Below are 18,464 nucleotides of genomic sequence, written 5' to 3' on the forward strand. Positions count from 1 at the left end.
ATTGCTAACTGAATCTGGTTTCCCCATTGAGTTTGCTTTTCAGGTGGTCGCAAAAGGTGATCACAAAGGTGACCTTGGCACACAACCATGGTCATAAATATGAACCAGTTGCCAAGGATTTGAATTTTGATTATGACTATGGGGATGCTGCGACGGTTGTAGCTGTGAAAAATGGTCATAAGCCATTTTTTTCAGTGCCATTGTAACTTTGAACAGTCACTAAGTGAACTGTTGTAAGTCGAGGACTACAAGTGTTGCATTTTTTCCCTTTATCCAGCAAATAGAAGTAAATGCAATAGAATAATAAAGAGACCAGCTTATTTTTAAAAGAGCACAGGGTATTGACCTAAAGAGAGCTTGTCAGGGGAAATCTTTATTTTTAGAAGCATGCAATTTTGGTAGCAGGGGAATAAAGCAAATAAGAAAACATGTTGTCTTCTACACTGGAATATCACTTGTTGCAGGTTCATGATTTGGTACAGTCTTGAAACGATCTTTTTTTTTTCCCTGTAAAGCATGATAGTGACCAATGCATTCAAAACAACATTTACATTGATTAGGATAAACTATGGATAAGTATGGATTGCTTAATGGCTCATATAAATTTAGTTGGGAGACAACAAACACGCAGCAAAATTCGTCTTTGTGATTTTAATGAAATCTATATAGACAAGAAATAGCTTGTTGATTTTATTTGTTTGTTTATTCAGTTTCTATGGCTGCCCATCAACATTCTTGATTCCATTCCAGGGAATATATGCATTTTAATACATATAAAATTATGTCATTTTTCTAATCTTAACTGTGACTCAGAAAGACTTCAATATATATTGGCACAAATAATATTCCAAAAACAGGTCATTCCAAAAGTATGGCTAATAACAGACAGGAGTGCATAATGCAGGAATGCATTAGAATGTGTTGTGTCATTTTTGTAAGTAAGAGATAGGTGTTTTCAGGCCCCTATAAATAACCAGCCATGACTAAGATATTACTATGTCTCATGTGCATACAATAAATAAGAAAGGAGCTTAGATTTTACTTATAGAATAAATTGTGGATTAAGTTAAATGTCCATCAAGTAGATATCTAGTGCGGAGCTCTTAGAGAAATACCATTATTGTCAGATCTTTAAGAGCTCAAATATTAGGAGTTATATGCCTGAAAAATATCCGTAAAACGGTAAGGCATATTCTTGGATTAAAAAATACCTGGAGCCTCTAATTAATAATATTCTTGTGGTACCTTATCAGTTTGAAACCTGGGTTACATTTATATACATATTGCACATTTATATATATCCTGCACCATCCATGCCCTTCAGCCATTTGTAATCGCATCTCCCAGAATTTCTATCCTGATTAGAAATATTTTGAATTGAACATCATGTACATTTGGGGAGACTGTACATGTTCATATTGTAATGTGCATTTCAATCTAAACCCTTAAGGCAGTTATTAATGGCCAAAAAACGATGAGATTTAAATGGAAAGGAATAGAAAAGAAAAAAAATCAGCAAATTTAACTTGCAGATGCATTCATTAAGTTATATAATTGTATAGCTAGAGGCCATTTAGAGTGTGAAATACCCGTTGAGGTCCATTCTTTGTTAAGGCAATAGAACAGGGGTGTCAAACTCAATTTCATTGAGGGCTGCATCAGGGTGGTGTTTGACCTGAGGGACTGGGATGGGCGTGGCCAGGTTGCATGTGGCCAGCTCGACATGACTCGTATCAGGGGCGCCTGTGGTGGCCCAAGCGCTCTACCAGCAAAAATGGACTCCTGAGCTCTGTTTCCGGCTGCGACGGCCTCCTGATATCCTCTGCCAGTGAAAACAGCTCAAGAGGGCTTTGTTTTCGCTGGCAGAGGCACCGCAGTCCAGACCTTCATTGTTTCCAGGATAGCCTCACGGGCCAGATCAGAGCACGTGGGCCCTGAGTTTGACACCCCTGCAATAGAAGGACTCTGTCTTATTTCTGCTCTGATGTTTCAGAGATCATCCCAGCTGGGAAAAACTAACCCCTAACTCCCACTATCTCAGATATGACAAAAATTTGCTTCCTCCAGTTGAAGAGAGGAATGTTCCACAGTTCCTTGGAATGTTTTATCTACAAAGTTAGAATATTTTGCACACGCCTATTTAAAATTTATCTTGGCAGCAGGTGAGGCTACATGGCAGATTTTAGCTTAAATTGGAAACTGAACAGCATCCAACTTGAGGGAACTCCAAAGGTTTGGAAAATACCTAGAATACTAGGTATTGTAGTGTAGCCTGAACACAATGGAAAACCTCTTGTCATTGCTGCCAAACAAATTACATGGAGGTTTCCATGAGCTCATCATGAATCAAACTCAGTCAAATAAAGCTTTGTGATTGATTGATTGGTTGGTTGGTTGGTTGGTTGGTTTGCTTATTATTTGTTTTATTATTATTTGAAACTACAATAATTGATCAATATTTTTTATCCCAAATGGATTTACCCATTCTTGACATTTTTTCCAATTATTCATATTATGATATTTTTAAAAGCCAGAAAGTCAGCCTTTTTAGAAATAAAACATTGTAATAAATTACTGCTTATGTCAGGCCTTGGGCTTTAGCATCTGTCTCATCTTGTCTTTTATTCCATAGTTAATGGAATGATAATTTCTCATACGTGACACATGCTCTACTAATTCTACCTGGAAAATATTTAATGGAAACTAATTTCATTTAAGATTGACTTCGTGTAAAAAATGTTTCTATAGGCATTTAATAGTAGGTGCATGTTAGTCACATTCATTCAAGCTGCAGCCTTCTTTTTTCCTTTCAGTAGCTTAAAGGATTAGAGTTAAAAGTCATAGAAATTCCTGAAATACCAGGATAGGGTGTAACAATGAGCCTGCAGACAGTGGAGCATTTCAGCCAGCTTGCTGAATTCAAAACATGTAGGAATTTAAGCACTGGAAAGGTGTTATTTGTACTCATCACAAAAGAAGGAAGAGATAAGAATATTTGACCTCTTTGTAAGGAAGGCTAACTTCCTAAGCACTTTATCATGCAGTTGTGTTTGATAATTTCTATTTTACACACACACACACACACATGTATTTATATAGAAATTTTCTATATGTACATATGCTATCCGTATGTTCCTTAATTCAATTCAGGTAATCACTATGGCATGGGGAACATTTCCTCGTGCTTGGGAGATCTATCAACTGCAACCATTTTTGGAGTACCCTGAAATGTCCCAGAGGATCCACAAGCCTTGCCATCTATTAGCATACTGTAATGCTGACTACAAAAACTGCTGTTGGAGATCCTTTGAGAGCTATAATTAGTCCAAAAGGTGGCACTGGAGATTTAACTGAATCTGAAAGCTCAAAAGTATAGTTCAAGATGCTGGCGGTGGATTTAAAATGACTTAAATGCTAAGTATAAAGGTAAAGGTTCCCCTCTCACATATGTGCTAGTCATTCCCAACTCTAGGGGGCAGTGCTCATCTCCATTTCAAAGCCAAAGAGCCAGCACCATCCGAAGACGTCTCTGAGGTCATGTGGCCAGAATGGCTAAACACCAAAGGCACAAGGAACGCTGTTACCTTCCTACCAAAGGTGGTCCCTATTTGTCTACTTGCATATTTTACATGCTTTCAAACTGCTAGGTTGGCAGAAGCTGGGACGAGTAACTGGAGCTCACCCCGTTACGCAGCACTAGGGATTCGAATTGCTGAATTGCCGACCTTTCGATCGACAAGCTCAGCATCTTAGACAAAGTGCTATTGCTGCTTTATATACTTAATGCTAAGTATATTAAAGCAGCAATGGCACTTAAACTTATATACTGCGTCATAGTGCTTTACAACCTTCTAAGCAGTTTATAGAGTTATCATATTACCCCAACAATCTGGAGCCCCATTTTACCCACTTCAGAAGGATGGAAGGCTGGCTCAAGAAGAGAATCGAACTGCTGGCAGTCGGTAGAATTATCCTGCAATACTGCATTCTAACCGCTGCGGCACCACGGCTCTTAAAAGTATATAAAAGACTACAGGAATCCAGCTATACCTTACAATCTGAAGCCAGTCTGGCATCAATAGACAAGACTTTTTCAGCGATCGTCTTCATTTTGTAAAAACATCAGAAATTTGTTTGGCCCATAAGGTGAAGGTTTGCCTTTTTTGCATGTTTTTGACTAGCTTTATTTAGTAAGTTTTCTACAGTATTTGGTTTCAATGATCTGGATAGTTCTACTAAACATATGGATACTCCTCAATTTTCAACCATAGTGAAGCCTGGAATTTCCACTTTATGTCATGATGAGGCACCCTTATGACTGACCTGATTTTACGACATTTGCAGCAGTTCACTAATTCATGTAATGTGAACATGACAGTTGTAAAGTGAATACTGCAGTCGTTAAACAAAGTTGTGGTCCGCAATGGGCATTTTTTGCCAAAAACTGGAAGGAAACACTGACCAAAAAAATTATAAAATATAGTCAATAGCTGTGGGACACCACAACCGCTGTAAATGCAGCTGGTTACCAGGTGCCCAAAATATGATTATGAGACTGTATCAAAACTTCAAATGCTTGCTAAGCTACTGGTCATAAGTCAAGGACTATCTTAAATAAATATTTTTTTTCTTAAATAAATAAATTTTATATTGTACATTATTACAATGTACAGTATAAATCTGGGGTTTTTTTATTTTTTTCTTGAGCATTGGCTTCAATATTTGGGATTTTGGGATATCCAGATGAGGGTAAGAAAGAGGTAAGGACATGATTTATGATTGACAGTTCTAACTGTTAACTGGAGAATGCTGTCCAAACTGGACAGATGCTAAAATAATAGAATACAGCAGCAGCCGTTATTTATTATACTTTGCTACCTTTTCATTATCTATGCTCAAAAGCATCATCTCAAAGGAACGAAAAATGCTATAAATAATTGTATGTTAGATTGACCACTAGATGGTGGCCTGTAGCATTTAGATAACTGAAGATAGTTACTTATTGAAATCTTGTTTTAGCCATGATTTTATTCGCTATCTTTCTATGAACTATTAAGCATGGAGAGACAATTATATTGATGAATCAGATAGTCATTATCAAAACAATGTGTCAGCACTTCAAGGTAGTTGAGATTAGGAATCCAATGCCACATAGGTCAGTACTATTATTATTGTAAAGCTATAGTAACAAAACCTTACAAGTCTGTATGCCCTTCCCCTCTTTTCTTTTATCTTCATAAGAACTAGGAAGGGTCTTGTCTGGGATGTTTGTTCAGGTTATATTCCTACCCAAATTCCAGTTTTCTTTTATCTAAACATTCTCTTGGTACTGTCTCTTAAAGTAATTCCCTCTGCCCGCTGGAATAAGAAAAGCACTTTGTAGCAACAATATGTTGTGACAGCAGGTGGAAACATCTAGTTTGGCTAATCTGATAATTAAGCAGAGATTTAGGCAGGGATGGGCTTCAGATCCTTTAGTATAATTGCTGGTTGGGCATGGCCATGGTGGGTGTGGCCTAGTTGGCCACAGGTTGGCCACCTGCACCACGGCGGGGGGGAGGTGTTTTTTGCTCTCCCCAGGCTCTGGAGCTTTTGGGTGAAAACAGCTTTCCCCCAGGTCCGGAGGCCCTCCAGAGCCGGAAACAGGCCCATTTCCAGACTTCTAGAACCTCCAGTAGCCCCGTTTCTTGCCAGGCACTCTGCGCGGCTCTGCACTTACCTGGAATGATGAACGGGCCGTGTGGGGACTCCTAGAAGGGGCGGGGTGTGACAGGAAAGGCAGGGTGGGCGTGGCCAGCCAGGGGTGGCATTTGGGGGTTTGCTGAACCCTGGCGATCCTTGGCTAGAGGATCGCCCGAACCCTGCCAAACCCCCAGGAGCCCACCCCTGGATTTAGGTAGTAAGTATTTGGATGAGAGATCACCAGAAAATCCCTGAGACTAGATTGGGAATTTGAAAACAATCTTCCAGAAGAAGGCTTCTTGCATATTGTTAGCAATATGGATGTGTGCCCTTGTTGCAACCAGGAGTAAAGTATCAATCCAGGGAGACTTTCCTTAACCAAAGGATTATTTTCCCAGTTGCTGTTGTCTCAACCCTTTCTTGTAAGCACCAACTCTAGGTTCTGCTTTATGTACAAGAAATTATCCAGTTACACCAGAAAGTTGGACATAGTTTGTGTTTCGCTATTTGGTTTTTAAAAAGCTTTTTTTTTTTAAAAAAAATGGAAGGCAGGGGAGATGTTAGCTTTTCAGAGCTCACTTAGGAATTACTGAGCACCTGCTTATACTCTTTCTAGTCAGTTGCACAATAAATAATTGCAGTACTTTTAAAACTGTTCAAAGTCCAGAACAGTTTTAATGCCTGTGAGCTATATTATCCAATTGGGAAAAAGGTTTAAACCAAAATAACATTTGTCTGAAACTTTTCTTATAGCTTCCTTTCAATCTTTTATTGAATATTTCCAAGGTAGCAATTTGTCTCCCTTCAATCACCATTAGTACTAAGATTGGATCTTCCATCTGGAATATTTATTCAGTCATTATATATTTTTCTTTGTAAAGTCCAAAGAGGAAAAGCTGTCAAAATGTACCCTTGAATCTTGGAGAATACAATATGAAAGGATGAGGAAGATAAACACAGAGATAAAGGTATTGTAGAAATGGACAGAAATAAGAACAAATGTTTTAGTGTTGCATGAAAACTGCTAATTCTAATGAAATTTTCTGGGTTCATCATAGGCTAAAGTTTTTTGAATAGCCATCGCACAGTTTTATTCATAGCCGCTTACTGTATTTTTCGGACTATAAGATGCTCCGGACTGTAAGACGCACCTACCTTTTGGGGAGGAAAACAAGAAAAAAAATCTGCCTCTGCGTCCCAGCAATTTGCCTCCTTGAAGCAAACAGTAAGTGGCCTGGTCAGCTTCAGCACAGCCTGATTTAGCACAAGCAGATGATTGGCAATTGGATCTGCCTCCCGGAATATCACCTACCAGCTGTTCCAGGCTGCAGGGATCGCCATCGACCATCGCCACTGTTGCTGCCCATCGCCACTGCACATCCCATTTTTGACTGTTCCAGGCAGCGGGGATAGGTGGTGGCGGCGATCCCCACCACCTGGAATGGGCCAAAAATTTGGCATGCAGAGACTGAAAATGGGGCAAGCGGAGGCAGCGATACGCGGCAGAGATGATAGGCAGCAGCAGCGATCCCCATAGCCTAGAACAGCTGATAGCCGGTATTCTGGGAGGCAGAGCCAATCAGCTGCTCATGCTAAATCAGTCTCTGCTGAAGCTGACCAGGCTGTTTGCTACAAGGAAGCAAATTGCTAGGAGGCAGAGGCTGAAAGGTGGGGGCCGGTGAGTGGGTGGGGCTTTGACAACATTCGCTGTATAAGATGCACAGACATTTGTACTCATTGTGGGGGGAAAGTGCGCCTTATACAATGAAAAATATGGTAATCTGTTTTTTTTAATATTAACAAGGGTGGGAGAGTTTTTCCTAATAATGATGCTACATTTCATTGAGAATTATAGGTTCTATATGCAAGTAGGTTATGGCACCATACTTTTATTACCCTTGCCAAAATATCTGCAGAAAGAAAACCCATTTTAAAAAGAACCAGATTTTATATGGGCTGTTCTTTTGTTGTTTTACACCAAAGATGTACTTGTCAAAAGTCAGGCCACAGCCCTGAGAATTTATGCAGTGTGAAATAGCTTAGTCATTTTAGGTATTAATATAACAGTGATTTGTGAAGAAAGGAGTTGTTTTATTTGAATTGTTTATGAAATATGTGACATGAAGATACAAATTAATATGATAGATTATACATAAAAAGAATTTGTATAAGACATAGACAAAGTCACAGAAATATTTATAATCCTAATAAAAATCACAATCATACACCTTTTTATTTATTTAGAATAAATGTATTCCTTTAGTTGCAAAATATTCAAGTTACAATCTTTGGTTGGATTAATTTTTAAAAAATCATAAAAATAATTAAAGGTAAAAGGTAGTTTTTTACCTTCTTGGGTTTATGTCACTTATTCCTTCTTCACTCTAAAATGATGCTTATTCTGAAGGCGAATAGGCCGAGAGTTATGTATATGTCAAACATTTTTATCAATTCCGAAGATAAAATCCCAACCTGGATTACCAGTGCAATATTTTAACGACTTTCCTATCCCTTTCTGGAGGTCTCCCTACCTATCTAAGAATCAAGAAAAGAATTTATGACACTAAAGCCATTCATGTGACAGTGCTTCCAGGGTCTTGAGTCCAACTGATAAAGTGTACAGTAATTATACTGGTATGACAGTTAGGACAGAGAAAATGGATTAATTCTTTTTTTCCCCTCTTTTTTATTACAATTTTATTTTTTCATAACAATTGTACATATTCATAACCGATTAATTTCTATCACTTGAACATGTTTTTTCTCTCAGAATTTTATATTTGTTTCTTTAATCAATTTAACGTCCCATAGCTTTTCCTTGCAGATTTTTTAATAATTTATTCACAAATATTATTATCCAAATCGTTAAATTGCGCAGGTGGCCCTTCCCTTATAATATGCTTATGCATCCCAAAACTACACTTGTCTTTTTAACATTCAAGTCATACTTTCACCTCATATACAGCTTGTGATTAACTATTGCTCCAAAATCTTTCTCACAGATACTATTGTCATATAAAATATTCCCTAGCCTGTACTTTATTCTTTATTCTGTAGTTTTCCTAAATATTTAACTTAGCATTATTCTGTTCCTCTCTTTATTTTCAGCTTGCTTCTTAATCTTTTAATATAATTTTGAATGTTTTGTCTTATATAGCAATAGCTAATACAGTTTGTCTTATCTGCAGATTTAATTAATGTTCCTTCCATCCCTTTCCCAGTCATTGTAACTGGGGCAGTGGTGGGATTCAAATAATTTAACAAACAGTTCTCTGCCCTAATGATTTCTTCCAACAACCAGTTCACCAAACTGCTCAGAAAGTTAACAACCGGTTCTCCCGAAGTGGTGTGAACTGGCTGAATACCACCACTGAACTGGGAGTTCCAAGACAATTTCAGCTACCATTTCAGCCACTTTAATGATAAACCATTGATGGGCACTCAATGGTGTTTGTTTATTATCTGTTCCATGCAGCTGTCAGATGTTTGCTCAAATCATCTATGACTTCACTATTCCCACAATGTATTACCCGTAATTCATTAAAAAAAAAAGAATGACACAATTGTAGTTTGAAAAGGCTTATTCTTAGTAAATCCATGCTGATATTACAAGATGCAGAATTGCATCACACCTGACCCATTACAAGACCCTCACTTGACACACCCACACCTTGAAGCCCTTATAAACAGAAGTACATGGATACTGACATCCCCTAAACTCTGCTGAAGATGTTACCTAGCCTGGTTATGGAAACCAACCCACCAGCTCAGAGAACAAGCCTTCACCTTCAGAAACAAGAATATATTTACAACGCTAAAACATGTTAGAAGTTGGATTTTGTAAGTCCATTTTATCAGCACCACAAAATTCCTTAAGTTCCTAACCCCCCCCCTTTTTTTTTTTTGCAAATTCTAAAGCTTCCAGAAATCATGCTGCGAATATCAGAAGTAGAATTTCTTTTGAGTTTTGGCAGAAGAAAAAGAAAAAAGGAAACATACACAATCAACTGGAAAATTCTTATTTCTCATGCCATACGATGGATGTCAATTTTCGACCCTTCAGCCAGAATGTGTATTTAGGAAATTGTGAAAATTGTGTTTTGATTTTATATTAAAACAATAATACTTCATACTGAGATAGTTCACAAAGTGTGTTAGCATATGTCAAAGCATTATAACAACCTTTGGAAGGCTGCCACATAGTTGTTCCCAGCTATGTCCACATACACAGGCAATACTTGCACTAGATGCCATCGTTGTGCATGCATATAACTTTCACATCAGCTGTTCATCAAATCAGCTGCCCATGCCTCACTTAGCTATTGGCCTAAAGTTGCCTTTGGCTGTTCTAAAGCAGTGATTTCCCCTTAAGCGGCCAGCAAGTCACAGTAGAATTGAGTACAATTCTGTACTCTCAGCCATTGGGTTGAAGATGCTGCCATTGGACTGCTAGGGAACTGCTTCATACTAGCACCTGTTGGCTCTTTTAGGCTGATGAGAGCCTGCTTCTTCCTCTCTCGTCATCCAAGGCAGTATTGAAATTTCCTTGGAGCAGAGGTGGGCTAGTTCTTTCAAACCAGGCTCTCCTTGCATACCAGCACATATCTAATCAATCTTCAGCTTCAGCTTGGTTAGTAAAGCTGCTGGGCTTTCCATCTGTTTCTTCATGTAATATCCTTTCTCCCCATTGATAGGATTTGTTGGGCTGCTTTTTAACTATTGTTGTACTGTTTTTGAAGCTATTCTTAACTAAAGAACATATAGTACCCTGACCTATCTAGTCCTGCAGTCTGTTTTCACAGTGGCTAGCCAATAACATAAGGAGGCCCACTAGTCTTTGACCATATGGCCTTCAGAAGCAATCATGCTGTCATCAAAGTTAATTAGCTGTTGATTACCATGACGTCCATGAATTGATCCTATTGATTTTTGAAAACAGCCAAGCCGGTAGCTAGCACCATATGTCATGGTAGCAAATTCCAAAGTTTGATTATATGGTAAGTAAAAGAATATTTCCTGATTCTTCAGTTCATCTGATTCTGGTATTTAGGAAAATGTCTTTTCCTTGTCCACTTTATTCAAAGCCCCCAATGTCACAACCTTTTCTCATAGGGAAGCTGCTCCAGCTGTTTGATCATCTTAGTTGCCCTCCTCCAAACCTTGTCTAGCTCTACTATATTCCTTTTCAGATATCGCGAGTAAACTACACACAATATTCTTGATGTAACTTGTGTTCAGAACCTGCCAAACCACAGCTCATGGGGAAGAACTGTCCAGTGGGACCAGCAGAATGAAAGGGTTTATGCAACTCCCTTTAAGGCACTTATCAGCTGCCATTTGGGCTGTCACATCTATGAATTAATCCAGATCTCTGAGCCAAGGACTGTTCTCTTGCCCTTCCTCACCTGCTACCTCTCCCAGGCCAAGCAGCTGATCTCACAGCATCACTGCCACTGAGGGATTGTTTTGCCAGTTGATGACACAAAGTTGTCATCTCTGCACATGAAATGAATACACTGTCTCTGATGAAAAGAAGCCACTGAATAACAAAACCTCTGACAGTTTAGTTTTCTGCTTGTTAATTGGTGAGGAGAAATGTGAGGAAGACACCTGGTTAATCAAGAAATGGAAACTAGAACTTTCAGTCTCTGCTTATATTAGAGAAGTGTGCCAACCAGAAAGTTGTGTTAATGTCCTAGTGCTTAAATTTAACTTAAATCTCCAGCTTCATGAATCTGTAAAAGCCAATTCCTGCTTCTATTTCTAGTCCATTCTATCTGGCCTGAGAATGCTGCCATTGCTGTTTTGTTTTAAAAAATAAGGAAGGCAGAGAAATAAACTGTAGCTCAGTAAATTGAAATATTTTTAAATCTCTTTTTTCCACCTAGTACTTTACATTTTATAAAGTTCATATTTTTTAAAACAAAATCCTTAGAAAAAGCAAGTAAAAGACAAATCTAAAGGATATTTCCAAAATGTTTTAAATTGCAGAAGATAAGCTCTCACGAGTTCCAAAGTAGACCTGGAAAACTCTGGATAGCAAGCTATTCCATTGGTTGATTGATCTCAATGTCAGGAAATATCTCCTTGATTCTAGTCTGATTCTTTCTTTGGTTAGTTTCCATCTATTGTTTCTTGTCTTGCCTTTTGGTGCTTTGGAAAATAGTTTGAACCCCGTCTTATTTAGGAATCATGTTATTTAGGGAAACAATCTATTTCTTTTTCTCTTAGAGTAATTGGATGGACATGGATATGTGCAAAGCTCCTTTGAATATATATTAATCTTAGCAAGGAAACAATTCAACAATTTAACTTTTTTTCCCTCAAGAAAGATGCATTCAGGGCTAAAGAAAAAAATACCGAGAATATTCTAGTAAAGAACAGGTTGGCCCATGTTCACCACCATTCTCATCCATAGAGAGTCATTGGATGACTTTGGGCCAGTCACTCATCCTCTGTTCAAGACAGGATGTTGATTTGGGAAAAATAGCAGGATGGCACACTATGTATGGATCTTGAGCTCCTTTATAAAAGCAGGGATATAAAATACATTAATAAATAAGACCTGATTTGGGGATGGCACTATTATTTAATTGATGCAATGAAGCATCCATTAGAACAAATTCTTGATTTGTTTTACTGAGAAAAACTGTTTTTCCCTTTAGGTTTCTTTCAGAGGAACCTCTAAAATAGGAAAGTTGTCTTCAAATTCAGTGATGTAAGCCAATGAGTTCTCTTTTTTAAAAAATCTAATCTTTGCATGTGGGAGGTGATCTGACATTCCAAGGCATCTCTCTTTTGTATAAACACAGCTCAACAATACATAGAAGTAGATCAATAGCAACTGATCCTGTGGTGGCTTCAAGCCATTTTTGAAAAGGGTTTACCAAGTCTAATGGTTTATTAGAAAATGTTAGTTTGTAGGTAGTAATTAGTAATTAACAATCTCCCAAGCACTGAATCGGAGCTTAGTGATTTGTGTGGTGGTTCTGCTGAAGGAAAAAGATCCCATCTTTCCACCTGATTTTAACATTTCGTTTTATATATATATATATATGTATGTCTTTGGTTATTCGGGTTTTGTCCGCGTAAAATTGGAAGTGTCTTGGCGACGTTTCGACGAAATCCCATTCGTCATCTTCAGGCTAGGTCTTTACAGCTTCGTGCTTCTAGGAGAAATGTAAATTTCTCCTAGATTTTCAGAAAACATATATACATACATACATATACATATACATATACATATACATACATACATACATACATACATACATACATACATATATATATATATATATATATATATATATATATATATATAGGTCTTTGGTTGTTCGGGTTTTCTCCCGTGTAAAATTGGAAGTGTCTTGGCGACGTTTCGACGAAGTCTCATTCGTCATCTTCAGGCTTCAGCTTCGTGCTTCTGGGAGCAATGTGTGATCGCAGCTGTTTCTTCCTTTTAACTGCTAGTGGGGGTTTGAACTGATTGGGTGGGAGCTTGGCTGTGCTCTGATTGGATGGGGGTTTTTCTGTGCTCTGATTGGATGGGGTGTGTCCTGTGTTGGTGCGGCCTTGGTTGTGCTCAGTCCAGTCTGTGCTGCAGGGGGACCTGAGCTGGTGAGCTGCACAGCTGCTGTTTGGCTTTGTGGTCGTGCTACATCTTCATAGTGGGTGTCAGTCTGCTGCATGTATGGATTGGAGGGGTTTGAAGTGGCTAATGTTGCAGCTGCGGTCTGGCTTCTGGTCCTTGGTCGTGCTTCCTGATCAGTGTGGGTTTGGGTGTGCTTTCTGGGTGGATGTGTGGTGGTGACATCCTGTGTGGACCTCGTGAGTGTGGGTCTGGTGTCATTCCTCGTGTTAGGGACACGTTTGTCAATAAGGGCAGGTTTCCAAATGGCTGGTAGGCGGGAGGTATCATCTCGTTTGTTCATGCTGTGTGGGCGTTTTTCTATCTCGATGGCTTCTCTGATCCATACATGCAGCAGACTGACACCCACTACGAAGATGTAGCACGACCACGAAGCCAAACAGCAGCAGTGCAGCTCACCAGCTCAAATCCCCCTGCAGCACAGATTAGACTGAGCACAACCAAGCCCCCACCAACACAGGACACACCCCCAGCCAATCAGAGCACAGAAAAACCCCCATCCAATCAGAGCACAGCCAAGCTCCCACCCAATCAGTTCAAACCCCCACTAGCAGTTAAAAGGAAGAAACAGCTGCGATCACACATTGCTCCCAAAGCCTGAGCTGAAGCCTGAAGATGACGAATGAGACTTCGTCGAACGTCGCCAGACACTTCCAATTTTACGGAGAAAACCGAACAACCAAGACCTATATACAAACACCGTGAAAACCTCAGAAAACATATATATATATATATATGTTTTCTGAGGTTTTCACGGGTGTTTGTATATAGGTCTTTGGTTGTTCGGGTTTTCTCCCGTGTAAAATTGGAAGTGTCTTGGCGACGTTTCGACGAAGTCTCATTCGTCATCTTCAGGCTTCAGCTTCGTGCTTCTGGGAGCAAATATATATATGTATATATAGCAAATATATATATATATAGCAAATATATATATACAAATATATGACTTCATTCATATATATATGAATGAAGTCATCAAAGCAACATTCCTTAAGATGGCTGACTTTGAAAAAGTTCTTAGGATGTAGAAGTTATCACACCTTCACATTTGATTTAAAGTCTACTTATCAAGAAAAATGACTGCAGGAAAGATAGGATTAGACCTTTGTGCTTTTTTCCTTTTCTTTTCCTTTTTAATGAGGACTAGAATATTTCCACTGTGAACTGCCTGCATAGAGCACCAAAAGATCACACTTGCGTCACGCCAATCTTTTTCTTTGTGCCTATAATATAATTGGCTGATTGTGCTAGCAACGCTGTGAGTTGCTCTCCCCCCCTTCCTTTCCCCTCAGAACAGCCTTGGCTACCTATTATTAAGCCTTGTTGCTGGTTCCCTGAGAGGAACTGCTCTGCTCTACTGCTTCTTGCTAGCAAAGGCAGTGCCATTGCGCAGGTTGAAACAGCAGAAGCAGCATCCATTTTAATCTGCAGGAAGCCTCTGTCTCTCTCTGTAGAAAGCCGTCCTCTTCTTTAGACCCAGCAGGGTTTTCAGTTTGCAGCTTCGGTAAACAGTCTCAGCTCTTCAGTCTGCTTTTCTGGATGATGCACTGAGATGGTACACCAGGAAAACTGTTCTTATCAGGTAAGGAAAGGGATCTCTTTTACCCTAATCTTCCATCGGAAGAGATAGAGAAAAGGCCTGTCCTTTTTTTCAATGCAGCAAGTTGCTTCTTTTCAGCTTCTGCAAAACTGGGTAGCTTTTTTTTTTTAAAGCTTGTATTTTCTTCCTCTCTTCTTAGTGCAGCTGCTAGGGGGTATGATGAGCAGGGAAGAAAAATAATCCATATATTTCTGTAAGGTAGTCGGTTGTTAAGTATCTGTTGCTAAATCTGTATCTATGTGCCTGCTTAGAGTGAATGAAAACAACTCTGGACAAAATAATAATTAGTTCTGCTTCCTAATTGCATTTCATTAGGATTGAAAAACTGGTAGATTTCAGTTTATTCCATAGAAGAGAGGGTGTTCCTGGCTGCGTTGAGGATATTTTGAGAAAATGGTTAAGTGGTGAAAAATAAATATTGTTAAAGTATATCTGTTACAGGAGTTATGCATCCCAGCTCTCCTTAGCTTGTCAGCTGTATCAGTATATGTGGGTTTTAAACTAGCAAGAAATATGCCGATCAGCTGCATCAAACATTTATTGTCATTTATCTTTAAAATCAAGATGCTGTGTTTTGATTATAGTGATTATACATGATTATAGATTATACATTTACTTCTTAGTTACTACTGACCTCAGGAAAAAGAAGTTGCTTCTTTTCTAAAGAACATTACTACTGGTTTTCCTATGAGCATTATAACATTTCGAAAACAAAACATATAAAATGTAGATAGCGTGCAGTTTTGACAAATAATATTCTACCATTTTATATCTTTTTGTACAGGGACCTTTCAAGACTCCAGTAGGAGTTATTGAGCTGTATTGTGTTTAGACTGTGTGTAATTGGAAGGTGGTATCAAGAAACAGTGGTGTAAGAAATCTTACCATCGAAGCAATATAAAACATTAAAACAAACTCAGATGTGTTTTCATTTCTAATCAGCATTTTCCTATATTTTCTTTATAGTGGAATATTTCAATGGGTTTTTTAGGACACATGTTAGTTTATATAGTGCTACTCCCTCTTTTTTAAAATGTATTTTATGTTTTCAGTTTGTTTAGACAAATCGGCAACTAGAGAAGAAAAGTTGATATAGGACAAATCTGACATTATGCTTTATTTTAAAAGATATATCCCCCGTATATAATAATTTAGATGAAAATCCAAGGAGGTAATGCTATTTAAGGACAGTGTAAGGATAAACAACAACTGGCTTTTTAATTTTTAATAAATGCCCCAGCTGTGTCACAAAGAATTCTTCTAGAGCCTATTTTGAATTCTGGTTGGTGTTAAAGGTCATCTTTTATCTCTTTTGAAAAAGAACTCAGTTCTTCAGCAAGTTTGATTAGCAGAAAGTACTCTGAGCAGCATCAGAGATACTAGAGTGAGCAGATTCTTACGTAGTTTGGTATTTAAACTCTGGGTGCCTGGCATAATGAAATAATGGATTATAAATTGCAGGTTAACAGATAAAATCCTTGTAATAAACAAATTACTTTAAAAACAAAGAGAGAGTATCCATACCATTGTTAAGCAAAGGAAAAAAAAACAGAAATTATATGTTAATTCATATTTTTAACCCAACCAGGATACAGAATCTAGATTCTAGAGTCCAGTCGAAAAATAACATGATTAGATTCCCACAACGCAAGCAGTAAAAAGCTGCTTCTTTCATGGAGAGAAGAGAAATCTTAAAATCATTGCCATCTGTGGGTAGATAATAAATGCCTTGTTTGCATCATCTTTCTAGGTGCATTGAGTCACCTAACTATTAAAATATGGTGCTCCATCTTTTTTAAAGACAACATATTCAAACATTAGAATCTTCACTTATTTTGAAGTAGAACCAAAAATCACCAAGGATATTTCCACACTTTGGTTTCCCTCCCTTTATCAACATAATCCATGAATTGTGGCTTAATAGCCACAAGTGAGCAAACTAATATATCACCTATTTTCTTCAGTTTTGTCCTTTTCTATGTGATAAATGTACAAACAATCCAGAAATTAGAGAATTCTGTATGAGGTCCAAAGCTAAGACATTGTATGCTGTTTAAACAAGCCAGGATTAGTAAACCAGCTTTGAATCTGCATCTATTGGCTTGTAAACCATTAGCGTAGCTTATTTTTTTTCATTGAAAAATACTCCCTCTTCAGACAGAGAGGTTAAAAAAAAAAAGGCTACCAATGAATTGCTTATACAAATTCTGATTTATAAGCAAGGATTCGTGGCTTTCTTTTAGATTGTTTTTTTTTTTTTAAAAAGAATGGGAAATTAAATACAGAAAAACAAAGCCATCTCCACTTTGTTTACAAGATTGTTCTCGTTGCACAGAAGCCCCCTCAGCATTCTTGAAATGAAAAAAAAAAAATGGTAGATGGCTGCAACCCAGTGTTTTTCTTCGATGTCTGCTTTTCCAGAAAAAAAAAAGATAAGGGAAGCACAGGGCTACAATGGATATTGGAGAGGAAAACTCAGCCATTTTACTTCTGGTGCATGTCTTACGTCAGTCTGATTACCATGGCACTCATTTTGCAAACAACCACCTCCACCCTAGGGAAGCCATTTTGTATGAGCATCTATGAAATACTTCCAATGTTCAAAATGCCTTCACAGACCCCATACAGTTCCCTAACCAGAGATTCATACAATCATGAAGAAAGGAAATACTAGTACTAGGCTAAGCCAACAGAAGGCAATGCTTCAAACATATTGTACCTACTACGTGTAGGAGAATGGATTTGAGTTATTCTTTTGAAATATTAAAACCAGTTGTGTAGGTACAGTAGCTCCAAGATGTATTTGCTGGAAATGAACATTTTAAAGTCAACTGTTGAATTTTTGTTTCAGTTTGACTGCTTTTGGCAAGCAGAGATGAGAGAGGAGATCAATATCACTGCATAAATAAATAAATAGGAGGAGAAAGGACCATTAGATATGTTCGCCGCTTTGAGTTATTTATAAAAACTAATAAAGGCAGGATAAAAAAAAATCTTTAAAATGGATAAATAAAATGAGGATTCTTATGTGCTTTCATATTTAAAATGTACTCTTTTCTTTGTTTAGAAGTGTTGCTTCTGCATTCCTTGAATTTTGAATGTGTGTTTTAGCAGAACTAGATATTGAGAGGCTCTGTGCACTGATACATCACTTCTAGTACAAATTTCTCTACCAATAAAGAATCTAGATTTCTGGACCAAAGTCAGTTTGCAAAATCACTATACTATTGGTGGTTTTATTATGGTCTATGAATGATGTTATGATAATTACATTCTAACAAATCTGGAAGGAAGCAAATTGAATAAGGCTGGACACATATGAGCAAATTAGGTGAGTTCATTCAGAGATAGGCAACAAGTACATTGCAAGTCATCTCTGACCTCTATCCAGTTTCAACAGGAAACAGCCAAACACTGGAAGATAAGACCTACATAACCTATACATTGTTTATAAACAAACATTCCCTTCCTAAAATCAAACTCTAGAAGGGGAGGGGTGGCTGAAAGTTGTGGTTCTCATACTCATTACGATTC

At 38.0% G+C, this 18,464-nt stretch overlaps 1 protein-coding gene across 6 annotated transcripts in view; it reads left to right on the plus strand.

Moving 5' to 3' along the window:
• SCHIP1 (schwannomin interacting protein 1) overlaps window positions 1-18,464 on the plus strand; it is a 411,898-nt gene that overhangs the window by 347,539 nt on the left and 45,895 nt on the right. Inside the window, exon 1 of one of the 6 annotated variants that reach the window (XM_058187954.1) lies at window positions 14,653-14,912. The exons of the other annotated variants lie outside the window; for them this stretch is intronic. Within the exon in view, the coding sequence (XP_058043937.1) occupies window positions 14,883-14,912 (30 nt within the window). The 5' untranslated portion in view covers window positions 14,653-14,882. Of the gene's footprint in view, window positions 1-14,652; window positions 14,913-18,464 lie in introns of those variants that run through there. 6 annotated transcript variants of the gene reach the window in all.

This window comes from Ahaetulla prasina, chromosome 6 (assembly GCF_028640845.1).
Source record: "Ahaetulla prasina isolate Xishuangbanna chromosome 6, ASM2864084v1, whole genome shotgun sequence".
NCBI classification, from domain to species: domain Eukaryota; kingdom Metazoa; phylum Chordata; class Lepidosauria; order Squamata; family Colubridae; genus Ahaetulla; species Ahaetulla prasina.